The 27,668-nt window shown below is 36.7% G+C and overlaps 1 protein-coding gene across 1 annotated transcript in view; it reads left to right on the plus strand.

Annotated features, from left to right (window-relative positions):
* Window positions 1–25,474, plus strand: part of l(3)87Df (cytochrome c oxidase assembly factor COX20 lethal (3) 87Df) — a 118,583-nt gene extending 93,109 nt beyond the window's left edge. The window contains exon 4 of the mRNA XM_090400865.1: window positions 25,206–25,474. Within this exon, the coding sequence (XP_090256991.1) occupies window positions 25,206–25,341 (136 nt within the window). The 3' untranslated portion in view covers window positions 25,342–25,474. The remainder of the gene's footprint in view (window positions 1–25,205) is intronic.
* The last annotated feature ends 2,194 nt before the right edge of the window (window positions 25,475–27,668 follow it).

The raw sequence follows: 27,668 nt of genomic DNA on the forward strand, positions 1-27,668 counted from the left end.
ATTCCTTGTGGAGGTCTCCTCTCAGTTATACAGCTTTGACCCTTAAGCACCCCTATTCATTATCTATATGGATCATATTATGAAAAAGTGGTATTAAACCTGATATCAGAATTGGAGATGTTAATGTCAGCTCTTTGCTTTATGCGGACAATGTTATACTTCTAAATAAATCAATCTGCTAGAAGCCTGCAAGATTCCCTGACTAAATTGAATAACTCTTGTAATAGATATGGTATGATGGTCAGCAATACCTGACCTACATTACTACATTTACAAAGACAATGAAAATAGGCAGAAAGCATTGAAAATGTCAATGCATTATGAATGGAGAACCTGTGGAACAAGTAAAACATTTCAGCTACTTAGGCATGATTTTTAGTGAAGATGGTAAATTAAATATGGAAATAGACAACAGAATCAATAAAGCTGGTATGGTAGGAAGTCAGTTGAATAAATTCATATGGAATAAGAGAGAAATTAGTCAGAACACTCAATTAGCTGTATGCAAGACAGTGTTCAAACCAGTTTTAACTTATGGATCTGAGAGCTGGGTCAGAAGTAAAACACTTGACCAAAGACTAGAGACTGCAGATATGAGAGTCTTGAGAAAGCTTAGAGGCTTGACAGATGGCATCAATGGCAATATTATATTAAAAATGAGGATATTAGGGTAGAACTTGACATTGTCAGCATCCAGGAATGTGTTAGCTCAGCTAATCTCAGGTGGTATGGTCACTTAAACAGAATTGGCAAGGAAAGATTAGCAAAGCAAGTATTTTCTGCCAGGTCGGCAGGAAAAGGACCCAGAGGAAGACCAAGATATAGGTAAATTGGTACGGTTAAAAGTGCCTTAGACGATAGAAATATAAGATCCAATAATGTTGGAGTCTTGACAAGTAACAGTCTGATTTGGAGGAAAATTGTAGATAGTAAGTTAGTAATAATGTAAATTTTTCATGTAGTACTATCATATCCTGTATACCCCTTGAGGGTACATGGCAGGAATTTGATGATGATATATATATATATATGGAAAGATTTAAGAGGGAGTATTCAGTTGTGTGCTGATAATGCATAACCGAGAAGAGCAATAGTTGATAAAAGTGACCTCTTGCAGGATGATTTAAATGAATTGTTAAATAAATATGATGTATGATATTGTTGGTACTGGATTTCAGAAAACTGATGAGGTAGGGATAATGGTGGACAGAGAATTAAAGTTCAGAGGGCATATTGCAAAAGTTGGTAAAATGACTCAAGTGATTACTTTGGTGTTGAAAAACATGCTAACAAGTGAAGATAGGGAAGTTATTATCCCTCTTTATAAGGCTATGATTTGGCTGCATTTGACTACTGTGCACAGATTTGGTAACCTGAATTTCTTAGGAACCAGGAGGTGGTAGAAAAGATTCAGAGACAAGTAAATAATCTTGTGACATGGTCTGTGGAATTCTCCCTATGAGGATAGGTTGAAGGTTTGTGAGTTACAAAGTTTAGTTGATAGCCAGAAAATCAGGGACATGATTGAAACTTTTAAGATATTAAAGGGAATTTATAAAATTGATGCAGATGAAATTTTTCAATATATGACAAGTAGTCAAAGAACTAGGAACCATCCATGGAAGTTATGTAAGAGTGTGGTTGCTAAGGGTGTGGACTAGATCTTTTGCATGGAGAGTGGTGAATGAGTGGAATAGATTGCCAGAATTAGTTGAGCTCCCTGACAGTGAATGTGTTTAAGGAGAGATATGATAGGTTTTTTTGTGTATAATAGTTTGTTTGGTTTCCCATAATGAGTCTCCAGATACCTTTGAGATACCATATAATAATACATGGATCACATCATGAAAGAAAGTGGAATTGAACTTGATATCAAATATGGAGATATTAATCTCAGCCCTTTACTTTATTCATACTATCTTATACCCTTAAATAAATCTAGTACAAGTCTGCAGGATATCCTAACTCAATTGAATAACTGTTATAATCCATTGAAAATCAGCAATAAAATGATAGACTGAAAATAGGCAGGAACATAAATATCAACTGCATCCTGAATGGAGAATCTATAGAACAAGTAAAACATTTTCAGCTGTTTAGGAAGAAGGCTCATTCACAATTTTTAGTGATGATGACAAATTAAATATGGAAATAGACAACAAATAAGCATATGGTAGGAAGTCAACTGAAATTTTTATGAAATTAGAAAAAAAGAGAGAAATTAGCCAAAACACTAAACTAAGGAAGACAGTGTTCAAACTAATTTTCAATTATGAATTCTTGGTTAGAAATAAAGCACTTGATCAAAGACTGGAAACCAGAAATATGAAAGTTCTTAAAAAGATTATGGGAATGAGCAGATGGCATCAATGGCAATATCATATTGAAAATGACGATATTAGGAAAGAACTCGACATTGTTAGCATTGAGGAATGTGTTACTAAAGCTAAACTCCGATGGCATAATCACTTAAACAGAGCAGATGAAGAAAATTTAGAGGAACAAGTGTTTTGCTAGGATGTCAGGAAAAAGACTCAGAGTGAGTTTAAGGTATATGTGGATTGATACGGTAAGAAGTGTCTTAGAAGACTAACAATAAAGATTAATTTGGAAAAAAAATTATTGCCAAGAAGTTATAATATCCTGTGTGTCCTGAGAGTACATACTGAAATTTTAACGATAATGATTTCATGAATGCCCATCTTGTAGTGGATAATATCTTCATGTTTCATTTCTTCACAATCTCTCTCAGAAAGCAGGCATAATTCACATTATAGGGGGAAAAATGCACAATCTTTATTTTGAAAAACAAACTAAAAGAACATTTTCTTATCCACCAGTTTCACCTTTAATGGATATTCCAAGATCAGAGGTTAGTATCGTCTGATACCCCCTCTCATGCCAGAATACGAACATTGAGTACTGAGACTATTTCTGCCTCATACATTGGAAATCTTTCCATCGAGATCACTTACCTACCTAAGAGCCATAATATCAGAATAATTTACAACCCTATCCATGCTGTCTGTAGCCAGTCTTTAAAGAGAATGCTGAAATACTTTTACACTGCACACGCTTAAATTAAAATGATTGCCTGCTTAATGCCAAGATTTAGGATAGTCTCTTCCTCATAAGTGGCAATGGTGTGCTTACTCCTCCACTTTTTCTTTTCCTTTTCATATACTGCCGTATCATTCAATCATTTTATTCATCTAAATGTTGTTAATTTTTGTAATTCAAAGCATTTTAATTTTATTTCTGACTTTAATTGTAATCTCATTTGATTTTGTAATCACCATTATGGTGGCATTCAGGCATGTGGCTCAGCTCTGTAAATAGGATTAACGTTCTTTGTTCTAACTTCACCTTGTGATTATGCTGATGCACTGATGATGTATTGTTAATTTCTGGTCAAAATATTTGCAACATAATAACTATTTATTCTTGTGAATATGTATCTAATAATGAACGCTAATATCCTTTTCTTTCTTTATAAAAGGTTTTGTTTCCATCTTATTTTGCACATATTTCTTACTCTCCTCTGTACTCTTTTCAATCACTCAGTGTTCTAATGGTATCTGAATATCATACTCATCATTACTATCCAGCTAGAATCAAGATTGTGCAGCATGACAACCATGATAATCTCATGACACCAATGGCAAAGAATGTATACGTATCTGTAACTTAATGATTTCAGCAACACTGAGGAAATTGCTCTAATTTTAAGTTTAAATGATGTGATAAGTATACTATGCTATGCTATATGTAATAAGTATACTATAAATTTTCTTAAAATCTATGAAATAAATAGAAAGAGGGAATATTAAAGATCCATCCATATTTCATAACTGAAGGAAAAAAAATCTAAAGTTTGAAAGTTTCTGAAAATTGACCAGAGAGCTGCTGATGAGAATACAATCCTCAACATTGGAGTTGAGGATTGTATCTTAGCTTGCACCACTTAAGATGCAAGTGCTGCCCAAGGCATCCTATGAAATATATTTTATTTTCCCTCAGTGACTTTTAGGTTTGAGATGTTATCAGACTTAACAGTCTTGTTAGCTTTCTGCTGATAATGAAAGTACTGGACGCCCACAGATGCAAGACCCCCTTCGACACTTCTGTACATGTCAGAAGAAGGAGAATCCATTCCAATAACAGATAATTCCAATAATTGGGACTCATTACCCACAATTGGGTAATGAGTCCCAATTGTGGGATGAGTTGTTTATTATTGCACTGTCAGAAAATTAACTTCTCTTTTATGAATATTGTAGTTTATAAAGTGGTAACTATTTTGCTTGTATACAGTTGGAAAATTTATGTATGAAGCACGTGATTTTGCTTGTTGGTGACCAATTCGTACATCGCCTTATTTCTTTCTCTCCTTCAACATGAATCGACTCTTCTTGGCACCGAGCCAACTGAGGTTCTCCTATCTGTGGTCACACAGTACTGCTGCTTCATTTTCTCTATGTAATATAAAATAAAATTTGACATAAGTTTCAAAATGTAACACCCATAATGATTTTTAGATACATTTTATCCCAATTTCAGGTGAATGTTCACTGACATCTTTACATGATCTATCTTTACAAATTAGTTTAATACTTTTTCAAATGAGATAAGAAGTGAACAGAACAGTGATTGAAATATGCTGGAGAAATGCAATCAGGAATAAATGAATAGTTGAAATAAAAAAAAAAAGAAAGAAAGCCACCAGAAATCTGAAATAAGTAGACAAGTCATCTACCCCCCCCCCCCCAGATTCTGGGGGCGGGGTAGATGGTGCTTGTTCAGAAATACTCAAATGCATAGTTATGACAGTTTTACAATGACTACAGTACATAATTCAGAAGATCTGATCAGAAGGTCAACCAGATGTTTGGAGTAGTTTTCATAGTATTTATCTGTAAAATGGTAAATAAAACAATGTGAGAATTTCAGAGGAATTTTTCAATGGGGATCAGATTTTCAAGGAATTTTGTACATTTGGTAAGGTGTATGTAAAAGTGCCAAGCCAATAGCTCTTCAATATACTGTAATTATTTGTTTCTGTACATACTTGTAACATGCTTAGACTGAATGTCCTTCACTGCCTACCAAAAACTAAGACATACAAGTCAGTAGCCTGCCACTTAGTTGGCTACTGACACAAAACTAGGTATTGTCTACAAAAAATAAAGTAATTAGTGATGCATTTATTAAAAAATGATTATATCAACTAAGAAAATTCTCTATGGAATTGTGTGTAATGAAGTTAAAAAAAAAAAAAGATTACAAGGAAATTATAGCTATTCCATATTTTTTATATCAATTTACCAATGAAGTGTTACACTATTATACATTTTAGTAGCATGAGTAAATTAAAGGTTAGGTAATGTGGGAACTCTCGCACTCTTATAAAAGTATCATACCAAACACAATACTTTTTCAAATGCAAACTTGTATTATTAATGTCACAGTGGGATGCAAACCACAGCCTATTGTTTGCAGAGTAGAGACATTATCCACATGACCAACAGATCTGATGATATAAAAAATAGAGTATCTGAAAGAATAAGCAGAATGTTTTGCAAATCCTGTACCACTTTTAAACTCCGCACAAAATTAAAATTACTTTTAATTTTGTGTGGGGTTTGTACTAACAAGCACACCTATAACTTGACATTGTTTATGTGAAACGCATCTATTATGATCTGGAAATCCAAACCAGGTTGTGCTTCATCATACCTTTCTTTTAAGACTGTTTCCCAAAGTCCATGTTTCTGGTCCATGGCCTGGTACTGGTTCTTTGAAGGGGGGGGGGAGATCAACAATCCTCAGGAAGTATAAATATTTAAGTATTTGAGCTATCAATACAGAAAATCAAACTTTAATCATTTTAAAAAAATACCATTAAAAGACAGGTATTTTTTCTGGGAAAAACTCCCATGTTACTCCTCTTAAAAACTATTATTTTTATGGCTATTTTGCCTGCTTCTGTTTAGGAGTGTCCCTTTTTTAATGTTATTGGCTTTTTACTCAAGAATTCTTAGGGCATTGCAGATGTATTTTTAGAGACAAATATATGTAGCGTAATAGAAGAAAATTTGCACATACCTTTTCTTGGATGTTGTTGCCTGTCTTCTTTCTGCAGTGTGCATACTTCTGCTGCTATGGTGTTGAAAGGGGAGTGACAATGTGGGAGAATTAATTTGAAAAAACCTTTTTTTTATATATATATAATATGTATATATTATATTTAAGGATGGGCGGAGCGCTTTTTTGTAGGATGGGAAAAGATGAAAAGGGGGCTGAAATTGGAAACTGTTTTTTAGAGGAAGGGGAAGTGTTTATGGGAAAAGGGGTCAGGGAATATGGTTGATGGGGTACGAGCCATTTCGACAGTGTGGGTCGTTGTCTGAACTCATGGTGGAATTGGATGCTATGTCATGTCAGCTTGTTATTTCTGCCTTTGAAGTGTTCGTGTTATCGCCTATTGGTCGGGGTTGTGACCTAATTTTTATGTTGTAGAGCTTCGAATACTCAGAGATTATTTAGGATTGGTGGACGTTGTTGATTGAGTTCTCGTCACATTTTATGGCTATCGTTTCCGATATTCTAAGCATTGTTTCGTTGTCTTGTCTGTCTATTATATGGCCTTGTCGATTTGCGGGGTGTGTTTCTGTTCAAGGGCGTGAACTGGTATTTCTGTTTTCCCTGTACTTTGTATTCTATTTTTCTTTTTGATGTTGCGTTTTTTAGTGTTTAAATGTTCTGGAATAGGGATGTTACAGTCACAGAAGTGTTCTTGTAGTCTTGCCCATAAAGACCTGATGGTAGAACCTGTGTAGGTGATATCACGGTCTTTTTGGCAGGGAAATTTGTAGACTACGTTGTGGTGTTCTAATATTTCTTTGTCTGTGTGAGATTTAGTGGGTTTCAGAAGGTTTGCCAATTTTTGGTTTGTAGTGAATAACAGTTTGTAGTCTGTATGTTTGAAAATGTATTTGTAGGCTTTGTATGTGTATGGATGTATGGCAGTTTGATAACTTTTTTTGTTGGGAAGTTTGTTTTGGTTGATGGGTTGTTTTGATGGATTTTTGCTCTCCTGTTTGCATAATTTATTAGTTGTGTGGGATAGTTGCAATTTTTAAAAATCTCTGTTAGTTTTTTTTATTTCTGTGTTGAGATAATTATGGTTAGTTGAAAACTTATAAGCATTTATTAATTGTGATAGGATGACCAATTTTTTAATAGAATATGGATGGTATGAGTAGAAATGGAGGTAGTTTCCGATATGCTTGGGTTTGTGGTATGTTTTCATGGCTATTTTGTTGTTTTTTCTGATTTAATGTCAAGTTTAAGAAATTGATGGATTTGTTCTGTTTGATTTCTATGATGAATCTCCATTCACCATAGCCTATGTAAAAATCGATGTAAAGCGCTTTGATATTTTTAAGCTACAATCGCCCACCCCTTCATGAAAAATTTTTCCTTTAATCTATTTCTGTATCGTGTCTCGTGCTTTCTCTGGGTCGGACAATACTCAGATTTGTCTTTAAATTTTAAGCAGGGAATGCCATCAGCCTGACCTGTGGACTCTTCTTGACGTGACTGGCGCTGTGACTTTTGTTTGTTATTATCCCTTAAGCATTTTATCCCGTTTTGATACCCTGCTCTCCTTCTAATATTTTTCCTGTTGCCTAGGCGGTGATTTTTATTACTACTGCTTCTCTCTATACTGTTTACAGTGCTTCTTGATCTTAAGAGGTATCGTGTCTGAAAGTGCCGTTTGCTCCCTGTATCATCAGCCTCTGTACTTCCCTCCCTTGGGGGCTCGCAGCGTTCATTCTCATCATTTGGCAGCATCCTCCTCAGATATGAGATTATCCCTTCTCCCTTGATCGGCATAGTGTGCCCCAGCTTTCCTCCTCTCTTGATAGCTGGAGGGCCTTTTTTCCAACAATGAGTCTAAGGAGTCACCCAAGCACACAAGCCTGTCATTTCTTTTGTTATATAACTTTATCCTATCTGAATGTACTATAATGATCTTTCCAGGGTTTTTTTACGTCTCGAAATTTTAAATTTAATGGAGGAAGTTTCTCCAGGATCTCATAAGGGCCCAGTGCACTTCTTCCAAATTTTCCTCCTTTCCTCCGTATTGATTTTTGCTCAAGGAGAACTAGGTTTCCAGGGATCAATTCCTTATACTTTCTAAGCTTGTTGACATATGCTCTGGTTTTTTGTGAACTGTGTTTGCTAGATTTGCTAACATATTGTGAGTTATCTTATTATGCTCAATCAATTCAAATACTCGTGTATGTCTGTAAAACCGGAGTCGACATGAGAGTATTTTAAATCACAAGAGAAACTCGGTTCGAATCCGTAAAGGGCAACTGCAGGGCTCTCTCTTATTGCTGAATGAATGGCAGTCCTACAGGCGAATAATGTTTGTGGCAAAATACATATCCCAACTAGTCACCTTATTGTCGGCTAGCTTAGCCAGTGTAGTGTCTGCTTTAGAGTCTTGTTTAGCCGTTCACACATTCCGTTCCCTTGGGGGTGATATGGGGTAGTGAATATCTTTTTTATTTTGAGTGTCTTGCATAACTGCAGCATAATCTCTGCTGTGAAGTTTGCACCCTGGTCAGAAAGGAGAGTCTGTGGTGTCCCATACCTGGATACTATTAGTTTTAAGAATTTATTAGCTACAGTCTGCGACCTGAAGCAATGGCAATGATCTCTCATTGCCACTGCCTCAGGGAATCTGGTAAACATGTCTATTGCGACCACTATGTATCTATCTCCTTTCTGCGAAGTGGGTAGGGGCCTGATTATGTCCACTGCCACTGCCTGAAAGGGTCGGACAGGGATAGGAAAGGTTGCACCAGGGGCCTTTCCTCTAAAGCCGGCGTTCTTTTGGCAGATATGGCAGGAGGACACATATGAAAGCACATCCCCCCCACCACCACCACCATGCCTCTCCACAGATAGCTCTGGGAGATGCATTGCAACGTACGCTTGAATCCCTGATGCCCTGCTAGGTCAGAATCATGAAAGGTATGAAACACCCATGGGGTCATGATTGCCGGGACCAGTATTTTATATCTCCACCTTCCCATCCCTTCTTGCTTGGACAGTAGAAGCCCATCACCGTCCATGTGTAGGGTTTATAGGAATGAAAACTCACTGGGCAGTGGCTCTCCCTTTTCAACTGCTCCACATGGGGTCGTTCCACTGAGCTGCAATAATAAGAGGTTTTTCCCATGATTGAAAGTGGGGGGCTTATTCTAGTTCTCTTCTAAACTCTCAATCTTATGTATGGGGTTGGAAATATCGCTGTTACTAGGCTCATCTCCTTCATTGTTTGTTCTTAGAGATCTTAATAAGTAGTCAGCCACCACATTTTTCTATCCTGGGATATACTATGTTGTACTCTTGGAGCTCCAGGGTCCACCTAATTATTCTTTGGTTCTTATCCTTCATGGAGAACAGGAAAGATAGTGGCTGGTGATCCGACCTCAGTATTATATGTTGTCCTAACAGCAAATATCTTAACTTCCTGAATGAAAACACGATTGCCAAGGCCTCCTCTATGACTGAATAGTTCAGCTCGGAGGATGAGAGCTTTCTGCTAATGAAGGCTATGAGTCGGAAATCGTCCCCATGCTTCTGTTCCAACACCGAAGCAATGGTATCGTATGAGGCATCTGCCGAAAGAAAAAAGTCTCCCCAAAATTAGGGTACGTAAGGACAGGGCCAAATTTAGAGATTCATAGGTGCTTTGCTGCTCATTGGTCCAATTAAATTTTACCCTCTTTTTTTGTCAGTTTGACAATAGGCTCCATCAGCATGGAACAATTTGGAATAAATTTTCTATAAAAATTTATCATCCCTATATGTCGTCAGACCTGCCTCACCACACTTGGAATTTTTGCATCAAGAATGGCACATATGTTGCTTTGAGTAGGAATTATTCCATGTTCACTAACCTTGTGACCCAGGTATTCCACTTCCCTTAAAAAAAATTGACATTTTAAATATTTTAAAGACAACTTGGCCTGATGCAATCTTGCCAACACGATTGATAGTATTTCCTTGTGTGTGTGTAGGTCTCGTGAATAGATCAGTAGGTCATCTTGAAAGCAAGTAACACCTCTACCCAGGATGCCAGCGAGGACTTTGTTCATAAGGGACTGAAATGACATGGCAGAGTTTCGTGCACCTTGTGGGAGCCTACACAGTCGGTAGTTTTGCCATCTCGTTGTGAACGCAAAGTACTTCCTGTCTTCCTTCTTTAACCTCTTAACGTACCAATTAAAAATCAGAAAGCGGTCGTTTTTCTGCCAATTTTTTGGGCAAGGGTGATTTGCTGGATCAAATTCATCATTATTTAAAAAATAATGATGAATTTGTGCAAACGCAAACGAAATAGCCGATACATGCCATTGGCAACTTTTCTCGGCTGAAAGGAAATAGGCACAAGATTGTTGTGGCATCTATATTCGGTTGTATTTATATCTATCCCAATGGCTTTAACAGGCCTTTCAGGCCCACAACCTTCCAAGCATGCTTGGATTTCGTAACCGAAATACGAGGATAGAATGGTCACTCCTATGCCTCAAGGTTTTCTTGGCTGTATCCGTGTGTGTTCACGGGGCCGGCTTGCCTGCTTGCGGGATGAAAAACGCCAGATAAACTGGCAGAAAAAACCCTACTGCCCACGCCCAAGACCGGCTAACTTGACTATGGCTGAGGAAGATCCTTCAGCTCCTCACGTCTCCGACGGGAATCGAACCTAGGACACTCCTTCCCCAGGCATATGGTTGCGAAGCGCAAAGCCACTGGGCTAACCGTGCGGACCAGTTGTATTTATATGTGAAACCAAAATTCAAAATCAATTTTTGTATATCAATATTTTGTTTATTGTAATCAATAAACAAGAGACGTGTCACAGACGTCTTTGTATGTTAAGGAGTTAATGGGATCTGATAGTAACCTGAATTCAAATCTAGTTTCGAGAAGTATTTTGCATTTTCCAGTCCTATCAGTAGCTCTTCTATTTTGCATAATGGGAAGTCAATTAGTCTAGTGAGCTTGTTCGCTTCTCTCAAATCCAGAATGAATCTAAGACCGCCATTGGGTTTCTGTATTAGAATATAAGGGCTGTTCCATTGAGAGTTTGATTTTTCAGTTATCCCTGCCTCTTCGTATTCCTGCAGCATTAATTGGAGTTCCTCCATCTGTTTAATTGGTGTTTGATGTGAACAGGATTTTTTGAAGTGATTTGGACAGCATGTTCCACTAAATCCATACAGGACAACGAGTTGATCTCTTCAGTAAAAACCTTATTGTATTTCTAGAATGCTGTGTGTAGGAACTCCTCAATCACCCTCTTTTCTTCCGTAGAAGTAGTTTCACCTGTGGCGTTTCTTATTAACTCCTCCCTCCAGTCAGGACCTTTCTCCATCTGCTTTGCTGCTTTTATCTCCTGTTATATCCCTTGTCTCATCCTCATCCTGACGTTGTTGCTCCCTGAACCTGGGATTTGGTTTAAGCTCTACCCCACATAGAGACACAGTGCCTGTGGCAAAATTGCATGCAAACTGATACTTTTTTAGGAAATTAATGCCTAAGATTATGTGATCAGTTGTGCTCGTGGTTTTAGGGAAAACAATTAATTCATGAAACAAGTTCAATTGAAACCTAGGCAGAGTGATGACCATCCTTAACTTTGTATTAGTGTGGAGCTCTGTTTTTGCCACTCCCGAAAGTTTGGTTGGATGGGCTAGTGCAATGACCTGGTTAGGAATTAGTTTAGAAAATAAAGGCCAAGAGATAACAGAGACATGGGCTCCTGTGTCTAGGAGAACCTCACAGGGCGTATCTTTTATTAGGCCATGCACTGTCGTTAGTAACTCTTCCTGCCCCTGAGTCATTCCATTCACACTTAGCATTCTGTGTTGCCTATGTTTTTCTTTGCAGGTTCTCCTTGTGTTATTATTTACATTTAATTTAGTAATTTTGCATTTTCCTTTTAAATTAGCACCAACTCCTTTTCTTATTGAGCTCCCTTGTTCCTCTCTCTTATATACCCTCAAGTTCTCTGCTATCTGTTCCAACTTCTTTTTTTATTTTTTCCTCGTTCCATTTTATATACCTGTTCTATGCTGGGTGGTTCTTGTGATTGTTTCACGGAATTTTGTGCAGCAAGGTGTGAAACTTCGAAACCCTTCCTATTTCCAGTTTCCGTTTGTGTATTTGCGCCTACCATCTTTAAGCTGTTGAACGAAACTTTAGTTGAATCTGGGGGTCTTTCTTGTCTAAAGTCAAGGGAGTGACTAATTTCTCTTATTCTATTTTCCCTTTCCTTTACAGTGATGTAGCATTCTTGTAAGTTGTTTATTCCTTTTTTGTATGGTGCTTTCCTTAACTCCTCTCTTACTCCCAGTCTAAATTGAATGAAGACTACCCATTCGAGATGGCTTTTTTCCTCATTGAACACGCTCAAGCTATTAGCTAAGGTGACAACCTATTGTAATAATCAATGATAGATTCTGTTTTTTGTCTACATTCTTGCAACCTCCACACGTTCGGACCCACATTTTTAACTTTGGAAAACTGAGATATCAGGGTATCATTGAATTTTTTGTATTCCAAAGTGTCTCTCTATATGGCAGAGGAATACAAAAAATTCTTGGCCCTTCCAATCAGTTTATTCCTAAGTATTATTAGAAGCTGGAAGTCTGACCAGTTTCCGACGTTCCTTAGCTCTTCTACAAACTTGAAGAAAGACAAAACATCATCGTGGTCTTCTCCAGAGAATTGAGGGATAATGAGGTGAGGATTTACAGTTCTAAAAAATTCTATATCCCCCATCTTGTTAGTACTAGTGGCTTCTGAATTACTGCTGTTCACATTCATGGTGAAATTTTTTACACTATATATATATACACTTTCTGTTTATTTGCCTGTTCTTTATTTACAAAACTTCGTGACAAAATGATTTTTGTCACGAAGACTTGCGAATTCTCTTTAAACTGTGTACTGGTGGTGAGGAGGTGCAGCAGTCGTAACAACGGAAGCAGACGATGCTTAGGACTTCTTTTAGCAAAGTTTCCGCCAAGTGGTATCCACTTTTTTTTTAAAAAAATGTGCCCGAAGTGAGAGAACAAGTACAACATTAGTGTTTGAAAGCAAATATAATTTTCTAGTTAGATCGTATACTACAGTATAATAGGTCATCGGCATTGCAAAAAAGAGCTATGAGTTAATTTCAGCGAGCATTCATTCTACGTAATGATCAAGACTTTCACCAGCTTTACCATTCATCACGAGTCCGAGTTTTACTGGCACAGCCGGTAGGATCTACAAGGTGAGAGCAATTCGTTATGTAAATGTATGCTCCCATGTTTTTAGAGTTCTATTTTGATTATTTGGGCGAAAGTCTGTTTTGATACAAAACAAAAAAAAAAATGGCGTTCGGAGTTTGTTCCATCCTGGAACAGTAGTAGTTTTGATTTCTTGCCAGAGAAAGAATACATCAGTATTTAAATTTTGTTCCATCCTGGAACAGTAGTACAATAGTTTGGATAAAAGAAAAACACGCCAGTGTTCAAGCTATATTTTCGTCCCAGATAAATCAGAATAGTTTTTTTTTTTTTTTTTCATTTTAAATTTATTTTGTTCTGTTCTGCATTTACCGATTTGTCGAGTTTCGCATGTTTGTTCCATCTTGGAACAGTCAGTACTTGTGATTTCTCACCAGAGAAAGAACACAACAGTGTTATCATAGTTCATTTTTGCATATTGTTTTGATAGTTCTGTTTCGAGATTTAAGTTATTATATAGTAGCGGTGTAAAATCGGAACTATTTCTTTTTGGTTTTGTTTTTATATATCCACATATATATGTATATATATATATTTGTGTATTTGAAAGTATAATAAATTGTGTAGTTGAAGTTTTTTTTTTTTATCTGATAATATTGTAAGATTGTTTATGTTTACAAATGATATGTTGAATTTAGTTATGAGTCCCATAATCGCCAAATATATACATCTCTTTCTGGGCATTTAAAAAAAAAAAAAAAAATTGCAATTGATTCCTTTTTAAGGGTGATTTTTTTTTATCAGTAAAGAGAGTTATTGTTAAGCACCATGGCTTATTTAACCAAAGGTAGAAACGAAGATTTACGTAAATTGGCTGAAGAATTGGGAGAGAAGCCAACTGTTGAAATGAAAGTGATAGATCTTAAAATGATTATTACGGGAAGTAAATTTTATGAAGAAGAATTTGTTAAAGGGATGTTGGAGACGATTATTAGTACCAGACTCAAGGAAGAACTGATGAAGAAAGAAGAATTAGAAGCTCAACGGCGGAAGGAAGAACTAGAAGCCCAATGCCAGAAAGATGAATTGGGAGCCCAACAGAAAAGAGAACAAATGGAGTTCGAGTTGAAGAAACTGGAAATTGAAGCGCGTGTTCAACCAACCTCAACTCCAGTATCCAGTGACAATAAACCATATTGTCTTGAACTAATTAAGCTAATGCCTAGGTTTAGATTACAAGAGGATGACATTGTGATATACCTATCCCTGTTTGAAAGACAAGCTAAGAGAACCAAAATAGATGTTAAAAACTGGATATCATGTCTCTTGACTTTGTTACCATTTGAGATTGTCCAATTAATTGGTAGAGCAGTCAGAAGAAAATTGCGAAGATTATGAATATATTAAAACAATTCTACTAAAGAGATTTAGACTGAATCCTGAAAGTTTCAGAAAAAAGTTTGTGATGCACCAAAAGGTTGCAAAAATCTTGGAGGGATTTCTGTTATGAAATAACTAATTATTTCGAAGAGTGGATTGGTGGCCTCCACTCTTTTGATTTTGAAGGGTTAAAAGATCTAATTATTACGGATCAACTGAAGAAGAAAGTACCACATGAAGTGAGAGAACATCTCTTAGACGACTGGGCAAAATTCGTTTCTCCAACCAAGTTAGCTGACAGATTGGACGAATACGACAGTGTTCATAGTACATCAAGGAAGCCCATTGGAGCTATTCCGAAGGACAAGGTTACTGAAAAGTTTAGACCTTATACTCCACCTGCTGAGCGAACATTCAAGAATAAGTTATTATCTCCCTCTCAAGGTCCACCGAGATGGTACCAGCCACGGTGAATTGATGATTCATACAAGCCTCGCTACAAACCAACTTGTTTTACTTGTAGAAAGGAAGGTCATATCGCCAAGTTTTGTATGAAAAATAGTCAGCCAAAAGGTACTCCTGCTACAGCACACAGTAACCTAGTTCAAACGTCTACCACTGGGGATGACAATAAATCAGGTGTGTTGACTGCCAAAATTTCCATTCCAGTATCCAAATCAGTGGGCATCGGTCGAAATGTAGATGATTTGAAGGTCGTCAAAATCAAATGCAGAAGTAGGGTTTTAAATGGAATAATAGATACGGGAGCACAAATATCGGTAGTGCGTGAAGATTTAGTGGCAGATACGCCCCATGATGGAGAAAGTAAGATAGAAATAACTTTTGCTTTCGGAGAAAATGAAATAACACCCTTGAGAATTTTTGAAATGAAAATTGATGATAATTTACATGGTAATGTTCCAGTCACATGTGCCATCTCAAGAAGACTGGTTACCGATCTGCTACTGAGCTCCTCTGCCTATGAAATACTGGTCGAAAGCGTCGAGCTACATGAGAGTAGTCATCATTGGGAGACACCAGTTCTGAAATCAAAAGATTTAAGTGATAAACGGTCAGAAGATGATGAAGACGAAGACATTCCTTCGAAAATAACCAGTACAGCATTGGCAGTCAGTACGATAGAGTCCCCACCAGGTGCAGAAAATGAGCGTATACCAGAAAAAACAAAATTCGAATTCGGAAAATTTCAAGAGGATGATGAGACGCTCCGAAGGTGTTTTGAATGGGCAAAAAGGCAGAAAAATGCCTATGCGTTTTGACAATGGGGTTCTGCTTCATAACGAACATATTTGTGGCGAGAATATTAGACAAGTAGTGCTACCGTGTGTGAAACGAGAAAATGTCTTAAAGATGGCACATGAAATCCCTCTTGCTGGCCATCTCAGCGAATCGAGTACTCATTCTTTTGGCCTACCATTAAACAAGATGTGAAAAAATATTGCGAAAGCTGCAAGGAATGTCAAATGAGACGGACTGCTACATATAGAGATAGAATCCCCATACGATCTATCATCAGACCAGAAACTCCGTTTGAGGTATGGAGTGTGGATTGTGTCGGACCATTAGAACCTCCATCGGGAAGAGGACATTGATTCATAATATGTGCTGTTGATTTATGCACTAGATGGGCCGAAGCCATAACCTGTCAAGGAAATAAGTGCTAAAACTACATGTAATGTTCTGATGAGGATTTTTACTCAGATGGGATTTCCTAAAATGGTCTGTACCGACCAAGGTACGAATTTCACATCTAAACTCACTCAAGCTTTTGAAGATCTGCTAGGCATAGCTCCACGTTTTTTCCACTCCAGGACATCCTGAGAGTATGGGCACTGTCGAACGTTGGAACAGAACTTTAAAAGAGATGATGAATAAGAATATACAGGAGCATGGAAGAAACTGGGATTTACATCTTCCCTATCTTCTATTCGCATACCGAGAAGTACCACATAGTACTACTGGGTTATCACCTTTCCAGATGGTATATGGAAGATTACCTCCAGGCCCCTTATCTTTGTTAAAGGAAATTTGGACTGGTGGACGAGGCATCCCAACCACAGCCTCTCGCTTGATTGAAAATTATTTACCAGAGCTTCTTGAAAATCTAAGAAAAGCTCATGAAATTGCATCCGAGAACGCCAAAGGGTCTCAAGAACAATACTCCTCCAGATATAATCTTCGTTTCAAAGAAAAATCCTTCATTGTTGGTGAAAAGGTTTTAGTATTGTTACCTTCATCCTCTCATAAGCTTCTAAATACTTGGACGGGACCTGCTACAGTCGTCCAACTTACTAGACCACATTCTGCGAAGGTTGAGATGAAGGATGGAAGTATCAGGGAGCTCCACATAAATAAGCTTCGACCATATATTCAAAGAATTAATCATGTCTGTCTAGTTTTCAAGCTAGATGAAGATTTCGGAACACTCCACTATGCACCCGCTGACAAGATGAATAAATCAGTCGAAGATATTAGGAAACACCTTGAGGATATGAAAGCTCTCTTGACGGGAGAACAAAAACAATAGCTTTTTGACATCCTCCAGAAATATGGAGATGTTTTTAGTTCCAAACCTGGTCATGCCAAAGTTGACGGACACTCCATCAAAGTTACAGAGAACTGTTCCCCTAAGAGACTCGAACCCTATAGGGTGCCAATCACTCTACAAAAGGAAGTAAATCGACAAGTCAAAGAACTGTTAGATATGGGTCTCATTGAGCCAAGTGTCAGTGAATGGGCTCATCCTGTGGTTTGTGTGGCTAAGAAAAATGGAAGCGTCAGACTATGCATTGACTTTAGATAACTAAATAGTTTTACTATTCCAGATGCTTATCCAATGAAAATAGCTACAGATTTATTATTTGAGGTAGGACAAGCAAGATTTATCACTGTAGTTGACCTCACCAAGGGATATTGGCAAATCCCTATGGAAAAGGAAGCAAAGCCCTTCACTGCATTCGTGACACATTCTGGTCACTATCAATGGAACGTCTTACCGTTTGGAATGAAGAACGCTGGAAGTACATTCCAGAAATCATTGGATAAAGCACTAGCTCCTCATAAGGCATACTGCCGATCTTATATCGACAATTTGACTATATTTTCTAAAACATGGTCAAAACATCTCACCCATATAGATGAAATCTTCAAAACATTTAGAGAGGTGGGTTTAACAGTAAACCTAGAAAAATGCGAATTCTGGAAAAATCAAGTGAAGTTCCTAGGTCATTTGATTGGATCCGGTCAACATTCCCCGGACCCAGAGAAGGCCAAGGTTATAAAAGGTTTAGCAACACCAGCGACAAAGAAGGAAGTAAGAAGTCTACTTGGGCTGGCTAGCTACTACCATGACTACATACCACGATTCTCCCAAATTGTATTACCACTGACAAATCTGACTAAGAAAAGTGTCCCAAACAATATTCCTTGGACTACGGATGCTGATGAAGCTTTTACGAAACTCAAAGAAGAGCTTATAAAAATGCCTTCTTTGCATACTCCAGATCTCGACAAGCCGTTCCAGTTGTATACGGATACATCAGCAACAGCAATTGGCGCATGCTTAGCTCAAAACAAAGAACAAGGAAAAGAATTGCCCATTGCTTACTTCAGTAAGAAACTAAATTCTTGTCAAATGAAATGGTCAACCATTGAAAGGGAAGCTTTTTGCATCTTGGAGGTGTTGAAAAAGTTTGACACATGGGTATTTGGTGCTGAAATACAGGTAATTTCAGATCATAACCCTCTGACCTATCTAACTAAAAGTGCCCCTCATGGTGCCAAGTTGTCCCGATGGGCTTTAGCCCTACGTTATAATATGACCGTTACATATAGAAAGGGTAGTCGTCATGGTAACACCGATGCCCTTTCCAGATTAAAAACTGATATAATTAATTACTGTTATTGGCTTGTTTCTTAATAATGATTATATATTTTCTTGATGTTTAGTTAATGATGATTATATAGTTTTTTTTTTGTTTTGTTTGTTTGCGGGAGCTGCATCGCACCATAAAGCTCTCACCTCGTTTCTTGTATTTTAGAGTCAATTACTCGCCTGAGTTTTCTTTTAGATGCAACATCGACACTCCTGTGACGGATGTGCTTCCCCCAAAGGGAGTTGTAAGGATTTTTGTCACGAAGACTTGTGAATTCTCTTTAAACTGTGTACTGGTGGCGAGGAGGTGCGGCAGTCGTAACAATGGAAGCAGACGACGCTTAGGACTTCTTTTAGCAAAGTTTCCGCCGAGTGGTATCATTTTTTTTTTAAAAAAATGTGCCCGAAGTGAGAGAACAAGTACAACATTAGTGTTTGAAAGCAAATATAATTTTCTAGTTAGATCATATACTACAGTATAATAGGTCATCGGCATTGCAAAAAAGAGCTGTGAGTTAATTTCAGCGAGCATTCATTCTGCGTAATGATCAAGACTTTCACCAGCTTTATCATTCATCATGAGTCCGAGTTTTACTGTTCCAATCCACTTTTTTTTATTTTAACTACTGTGGATTTTATCCTGTCGATGCTGCGACATTGTAATAAAGGGTGTTGTTTTCCTATACTTGTATTGTAATATCTTTTTTCTCTTGAAATTACAATACTCTAATAAGTATTGTAATTGCAAGATATTACAATACTTGTATTGTAATATCTTTATTCTCCTATTAGCTGTTGGATATTACATTCTATATTACTAATTAGCTGTGCGCACTTTCTCTCACGAAACCTTTCTCACTTACTCTACTGCATATTATGTTTATCCATCTTCTGTATTTATTAGTCATATGCTTATGAACACTAAAAAATGTATTTGTCAGACTGCACCATCAGTATATCAAATATTTGGCATATGACTCGATAAAACTTCCGGTAGATCTCTCTCTTACAGTTTATATAAACAGTCGTGGTTCTTAAGTAATAAAACTGCGCTTTTAATTACTTAATGCCTTAGTTGTTTCTTGCTCACAAGTCCGATTTATTTAATAACAGTGCAGTTATAAAGGATCAGGCAGCACTTTTAACAAATAATTAAAACACATTTATTTACATTAATATGAAATATACATGAATCAAACGACAGGGAGATTGCTTTCTCTACCCATTTATAAAATCTTTAGCAAAAAATTAGAACCCTTTCACTTCAGCACTAAATAATCTCTTTAACTCTAAAACTTATTTACTCTCTGCTTACAAATTCAACTTATTAAACTTCTAGTTTACTCGCAAAGAGGTTAGTTTTTACAAATTAGATATCAACTTCTAACATGCCAATTGACTCTCTTATGGACACTTCTTATTACTCTTAAACTAATTCTTAACAGTCCATATACAACATATCTCCTAGATTATAAGAGAAAATATACAAAGGGAAGTAAGTTACAGAGGATCTGTATCGCACATTCAGTCAAGAGTCTTTTACTAAAGTCTTTATGGCTTTTCTTTCATCTCAAGTTTTAGGCTTCCTTCAGGAGTATCTTGCTACAGAGGTATCACTTCGGGATATTAGCGGGTCTTTTGGACTGCAATCTGCAGTATTAGAATAGCACATACAAGAGGTTTCAGCATACAGGCAAATTCTTCTCTGGATCCTTACTTCTGGAACTTCTGCTTCTAATTGGCGTCACTTCTGCTACTAATCGCCGATGACTGTGCCTCTAACTGCCGACGACTGGCTCTGGCTCCTTTTGGTAACAGTGCTTTGCTTTTTGCTCTCGGCACCTGGATCTCGGCTTTCCTCTTTAGTAACTGGGGTCTTGCCTCACCTCTTTTCTCTGCCGCCACTGCTCTGGTTCGAACTCCGCTCATGGTCTGCAGTTCGCCTCCAATCTGGTTCTGACTTCTGATGACCCTCTGCTGACAACTGGAAGCCCCTTTTATTTTGTGATCTCGGGTTCTTGCACTAAGGGTTGTAATCCCTGAAGAATTTGGCATGACTCTTTCATTTTCTTTTAAGTTCAATCTGCTCTTTGTTCTTGTCTGTGCACCCTTTTGATCGTAAGTTGCCGGCCAGCAGAAAGTTGTTTGAACCTTTTAGAATGACTTTGGAGGTGTTTATGCGCAGAGATTGTAAGCACTTTCTCATATACAAAAGCCATAAACAACCTTTCTTATGTCCTCATAGAGAGCTATTACACAATGTTCCGGTGGCAAAACATTGCCTTTGTTTTGCCACCGGAAAATTAACACTTTAAATATTCATGTTAAAGATGTATATACAGTTAATTTCCAAAGGGTTATTTACAATAATATCTAGCACAAAATATACAGACAAACAAGGTTAATTTTACAATATTCTCATGGGACTTGAAGTATGTAAAAATCGATGTAAAGCGCTTTGATATTTTTAAGCTACAATCGACTTTTACAGTATTGCAAATCTGCTTATTTACATTTGTGTATACACATTTCAACATCCCCTTGTACCCACAATTACCCTTGTGTAATATTTCCAACTCATTTGAATCGGAAACCTGTGAAATTGCTTAATCAATTGATCACGAGTGTTCTGTGCGTAATGAATCGATTCCGCCCAATGTGCTTTCGTTAGTGTTTGCACACGTGTAGCGCAGTCGGTAACACCAGGTTCGAGGAAATTTACTGAGTTAGCTGGCTTATATGTAAGAAAGTGTTTCGTCTTCAGCAGTTTGGCCAAACTGCAGAAGTAAGACACACAGTCGCTGTATAAGACGGGACAAAGAGCCACAGCATTACAAATATAAGTTTACAAAAGAATTTTTTTCTGTCTGCATATCAGGTAATATATGATTGGCGGGGGGGGGGCTATTATTTTGAACTTTAGCAAACTGCATACATATATTATATATATATATACGTGATGGGCCAAGTTTGGAAAATTGTTTTAAAGTAGCAAATTTCATCATCATAATCAATTTGTAAAGGGATTTACAGGCTACTAACAGTGCTGTATACATGATTAAATTTGTTATTATTACTTATTTCTTTTAAGGTTACACAGTGATCAGCATTCATATTTATTAAATTAGGGAAACAAAACACACGTGTTGAAAAGATTATTTTACTGATTAATAATAAAATAATAACTTTACGTTTCAACCACTGCATTGAGGTCATCTACAGAAGGATACATTCAGAAGTATAAGAACAAGCTACATGCTGTTGCACTCTATACAAGTAAATTACATCTACGTTATTAACTAATCTTTTTTCTTAGCCTGCCCTCTAGTGGGAAAAAAATTAAATAAATAAATAAAATAAAATAAAAACTACAATAAACTGGTAAAGTCCTCATGTACTAGGATTCTTCTGGAATTATACAGTTATATTACAATTATCTTCTGGATTTGTACAGGTTGCTATTGAATGTTCAAGGGGGGGGGGGGAACACTTCACTAGGTCTTGTATTGAGATTTTTCTTCGTGGTTGCTATGAAGGTTGTAGATGGGTCCTCCACATTCTTGGAATTGTTAGACCATCCTTTTTATTCAGATTCGGATCATGTTTGAGCATTTCACATGCTTCCTTGAATTTCTGCTCGAACCAGGTTTTGGTGCGGTGTAGGGACTTGGCGCCTTTCCAGTCAATTCTGTGGTATGTTTGGAGTGCGTGGTCAGAAAGGCCGGTTTTTCCAAAATGGAGGTATTTTATGTGACGTTTGTGTTCATCCTTTCTGATTGGGATGGTTCGTCCTGTTTCCCCTATGTATGGTATGTTACATGTGCAATCTATTTTGTAAACCCCTGGGTGGGCTAAGTGTGGCAGGGGATCCTTGGAAGAACTGAGTAGGTGTCTTAATTTTGTCGGGGGTTTAAAGGTGGTTTTGATGTTGTATTTGTGTAGTGTTCTGTCTATTTTTTCTGAAATGCCTCTAACATATGGTATAGCAATAGCATTCTTGAAATCTTTTTTGTTATTAGTGGTATCTTGTGAATGGTTTTTATACTGTATCCATTTTTTATAAAGGTATGTTTGATGGTCTCATATTCATGGTTAAGAGCTTGTTCATTTGAACAAATGGTTTGAACTCTGTGTTTAAGGGTACTTATAACCCCTGGTTTTTGTGTATTTTGTCAGCTAAATTAGTCTGCATTGTCAGCTAAATGTAGCTGACAAAATATGGATGGAAACTGCCTGTTTACTAAATTCAACCAAAAAATTAAGCAGCAACTTAAACAAAGCGGATAAATTGGCCCTCAAATCCCTAAAAAATAACCGTGACATTATTATCACTAAAGCCGATAAAGGGAACACCACTGTTGTTTTAAATCGGACAACCTACATTGAAAAAATGAACCATTTGGTATCGGACCACAACACCTACCAAATGATAAATTACAACCCCATGCAACATAACAAAAAGAAAACTACTGAACTACTTAAATCAGTTAACACGTGGCCGGAAGAAACGATCAAAAAATTAATATCGCAGTATGCTCGCGCGCCCAGAATTTATGGCCTGCCAAAAGTACACAAAACAGACATGCCATTACATCCAATTGTGGAAGGAATTAAATTAGCGGCCACACTCAAGGAATTGGTTGGTCATTCCCCTTCCTACATAAAAAAATACACAACAATTCATAAACAAAATTAAAAATATTACACTCAACGACCAAGATCTATTAGTCAGCTTTGACATAACTTCCCTTTTCACCAATGTCCCAATCAATGATACTATCCTACTCTTACAGAACATATTTCCACACGACATCACGGCCCTCTTTGCCCACGTACTCCGCTCCGGATATTTCGTGTGGCAAAACAATTTTTACCTTCAAAAAGAGGGTACCGCCATGGGCTCTCCACTCTCCCCCCCAATAGCGAACTTTTATATGGAAGATTTTGAGCAACGAGCTCTAGAATCGGCATGCCTAAAGCCCAAAATTTGGCTCAGATACGTCGACAATATTTTCGCCATTTGGCCCCACGGCCGCCAAGCACTAGATACATTCCTTAGCCACCTGAACAAACAACACAAACACATCCAATTCACCATTGAAATTGAAAAAAAACAACTCTCTTCCGTTCCTAGACACACTTGTCACACGTCTTCCTTCAGGCTGTCTCTCCTTCTCAGTTTACCGCAAACCTACACACACAGGCCAGTACATACACAAAACTTCTTATCACCACCCAACACAAAAACTAGGGGGTTATAAGCACCCTTAAACACAGAGTTCAAACCATTTGTTCAAATGAACAAGCTCTTAACCATGAATATGAGACCATCAAATATACCTTTATAAAAAATGGATACAGTATAAAAACCATTCACAAGATACCACTAATAACAAAAAAGATTTCAAGAATGCTATTGCTATACCATATGTTAGAGGCATTTCAGAAAAAATAGACAGAACACTACACAAATACAACATCAAAACCACCTTTAAACCCCCGACAAAATTAAGACACCTACTCAGTTCTTCCAAGGATCCCCTGCCACACTTAGCCCACCCAGGGGTTTACAAAATAGATTGCACATGTAACATACCATACATAGGGGAAACAGGGCGAACCATCCCAATCAGAAAGGATGAACACAAACGTCACATAAAATACCTCCATTTTGGAAAAACCGGCCTTTCTGACCACGCACTCCAAACATACCACAGAATTGACTGGAAAGGTACCAAGTCCCTACACCGCACCAAAACCTGGTTCGAGCGGAAATTCAAGGAAGCATGTGAAATGCTCAAACATGATCCGAATCTGAATAAAAATGATGGTCTAACAATTCCAAGAATGTGGAGGACCCATCTACAACCTTCATAGCAACCACGAAGAAAAATCTCAATACGAGACCTAGTGAAGTGTTTTTTTTTTTTCCCTTGAACATTCAATAGCAACCTGTACAAATCCAGAAGATAATCATAATATAACTGTATAATTCCAGAAGAATCCTAGTACATGCGGACTTTAGCAGAGTTTATTGTAGTTTTTATTTTATTTTTGTTTATTTTATTTCATTTATTTATTTAATTTTTTTTTCCCACTAGAGGGCAGGCTAAGAAAAAAGATTAGTTAATAACGTAGATGTAATTTACTTGTATAGAGTGCAACAGCTTGTAGCTTGTTCTTATACTTCTGAATGTATCCTTCTGAAGATGACCTCAATGCAGTGGTCGAAACGTAAAGTTATTTTATTATTAATCAGTAAAATAATCTTTTCAACACGCATTTTGTTTCCCTAATTTAATAAATATGATTGTTATTACTTAGAAAATTTCAGAAATTGAAAAAATAGTACATTCTGTGAAATAGCACTAATATAATAGTGACATACTTCACAACTTCCAAAATAATGCATGCACAATAATTTTCAGTTTTCTTAGATTACAAATGTCGAAGCCTGAAAACTTTGTTATAAAGCTTTTCAGGTTTATAACAATGATTGATAATTTACTTTGTGTGTGTGGGGGGGGTATTATTTTGAAATGCACTATCCATTTAATGTGTTAAAAAGTATAATTTAAAAATCTGTTTGTTTTTCTTACTTTTCTTTAAAGGTGTTATTGTAGATATCAGTATTCACAGACAAAGTTTATGTATCAACGAGTCAAAGCAGGATTATTAGAGACAACTATGTTAGAGGGCACAGAGGAAGAGAAAGAAAACATAAGCATACCTAAAGATGAGGCTTAAATTATAGCAATGTGTAAAGCTGCTTCTTGCAAAATCTTTTACTTGAAATTAAATCTAATAACGTGACTATTATTTTATTGCTGTATTTCTCTAATAAAAATAGAAGAATATATTTCCTGCATGGTATACTAAAGCGTTGAGATAAAGTTAAAATTTTACACATTATAGAAATTTCTGGATGGAGACCATCCTGTTTGTAGTGGTCTCCATTCTGTTGCTGCTTTTTTTTTTTTTTTAAGTTACAACTAAATTGAATGGTTCTTATTCATCTTATACAGAAATTAAAAATGAAATTCCACTTTTTCATAACATTCTTACTATTCACTGATATGGAATAGCATCTCAGAAAGAATGAAGTAGTCATTTTAGATTGGGGGAAGCAGGAACAATTCATGAATACAAATTTCATCAAACACTAAAAATGTTTTATCATTCCTTTAGTATTTATGACCTTGGTTGCAGTTTCATTAGTGAATCCACCTGCAAAAGCTTGCAATCTTATATGGTACATTAGTCATATTAAAGTAACTTTCATGGCTGACATGTGCAACAAAAATTATACAGAATTTATTCAAAAATTCCAGCATATTTCATCCTGCATTATGTGGACATTGTTGGGGAGACAGACCATTAACTACATTCAAAAGATGAATAAAAATAATGAGTCATAAATCATGCATACATTGGCTCATGTCTCAGTCACAGCTGAAGTATATGATATTCCACTGTTAAAATTCAAAGGGACAAATGTAGTGAATTGTGTAGATCAAAACATGGTTTAAAATAATTAGTAATTATAAAAAAATTAACGAACAATTAAGTGATCACTTCTCAAAACTTGAATTGGCATATATATAGTCTGATCAGTTCAGACAATTTCTTAGCATTTCACATGTTTCAAAGAAAAGACAATTGAATTTGTACTTGCTGGAATGAAGAAGTTTTGTCTGGTTCCAAAGAAACTCTGCACAGTTTTGTTGTATCCATTACATATTTCTATTAAATGTGTAAGATGTAAAAGTTACTTTAATATGTCTTGTGCACATGTTCCTTTAAAGCTATTAATAGTACATTTCTCATCCTATCTGTACTGTCCTCATCCACAGTACATTAATACTGTGGATGAGGACTAAGGATTAGGTAATTCACAAAACCATGCTCTAGAAACCCAGGATGGAAAAATTTTTCAGGCTTCCAATATGCATGGTAGTTGTGGTCTTCCACCAGGCAGTGAAATTATATCCCATCTAAAGCCATTCACGGATAACTATAGCTACCATAGGATTCAAACCCTACAACTTTTTGGTTGGAGAGCAAGCACCCTATCCATTCACTCAGACCAGCAGATTCATTTAGAAAAACCATCAAATTCCTGATATACCTTGATGTATCCTTAAGGGATGTACAGGATATTATGATGGTACTACATGAAAAGTTTACAGTATTACTAACCTTTTTGATTGTTAATATTTGGTCCTTTTTTTATACTAAATATAAGACATTTTCTTTTTGATTTTATTGGACCATGATTCTTTATAAATATATGTCTATAATTGTCTACCAGTTTTGCCGGCTTGAGTCTGTCTGGCTTCTTCAGGACGATAGTGTTATACTAACATTAAATGCTACAACAGAAGAATTAAGTAATGACCTTAGGATTAGCCCATCATTTCTCAATTTCGAACCATTCCATTGATTGGGACCACAGCTCCATGCCGTATATCGAAGATTTCAAATGTAGAAACTATAGTGGTACTCCGGACAGGAGACAATTTAAATAGAAATCAAGGCATGATATTAAGACATTTGAAAAAGCTTAATAAATTCACTATGTTTAGCAGAACTGAATTACGTGAAAAACTATAAAACGAGATCTACTAACAATGATTAAGTCTCCACGCTTTATGCTGTTAATGTCACGCATCATTTTAAATTTTTTTAAACTGATTTTGAGGTCGTTACTGCATTCTTCTGTTGTAGCATTTAATATTAGTATAACCACTCTCATCAATAAGTTAACCAAACCTTTTACTGTAATTAATTGAAGCATAGAAGATGAAACTCCTATCACGGACACCCAGAAAATAGTTGATGGATGGAAATGTTACGCAACCAAGCTTTTTCAAAAGAACCCTCAACTGACTGACGATATTTTGCCAGGAGGTTCGGAGATTACCCGATATTAAAAGAAGCAGTTAGCTCCTCAAAAATAGGAAAATCACTGGGAATTGATGGTGTTACAAAGGAACTGATATGCGAAGGAGGTGACATCATCATAGACACCTTACTAAATTTATTCCAGGTAGTATGGAACACAGAGACTTGGC

This window comes from Typopeltis vanoorti, chromosome 11, assembly GCF_054136105.1.
Source record: "Typopeltis vanoorti isolate ZY-2024b chromosome 11, IOZ_Tvanoo_1.0, whole genome shotgun sequence".
Classification (NCBI taxonomy): Eukaryota; Metazoa; Arthropoda; class Arachnida; order Uropygi; family Thelyphonidae; genus Typopeltis; species Typopeltis vanoorti.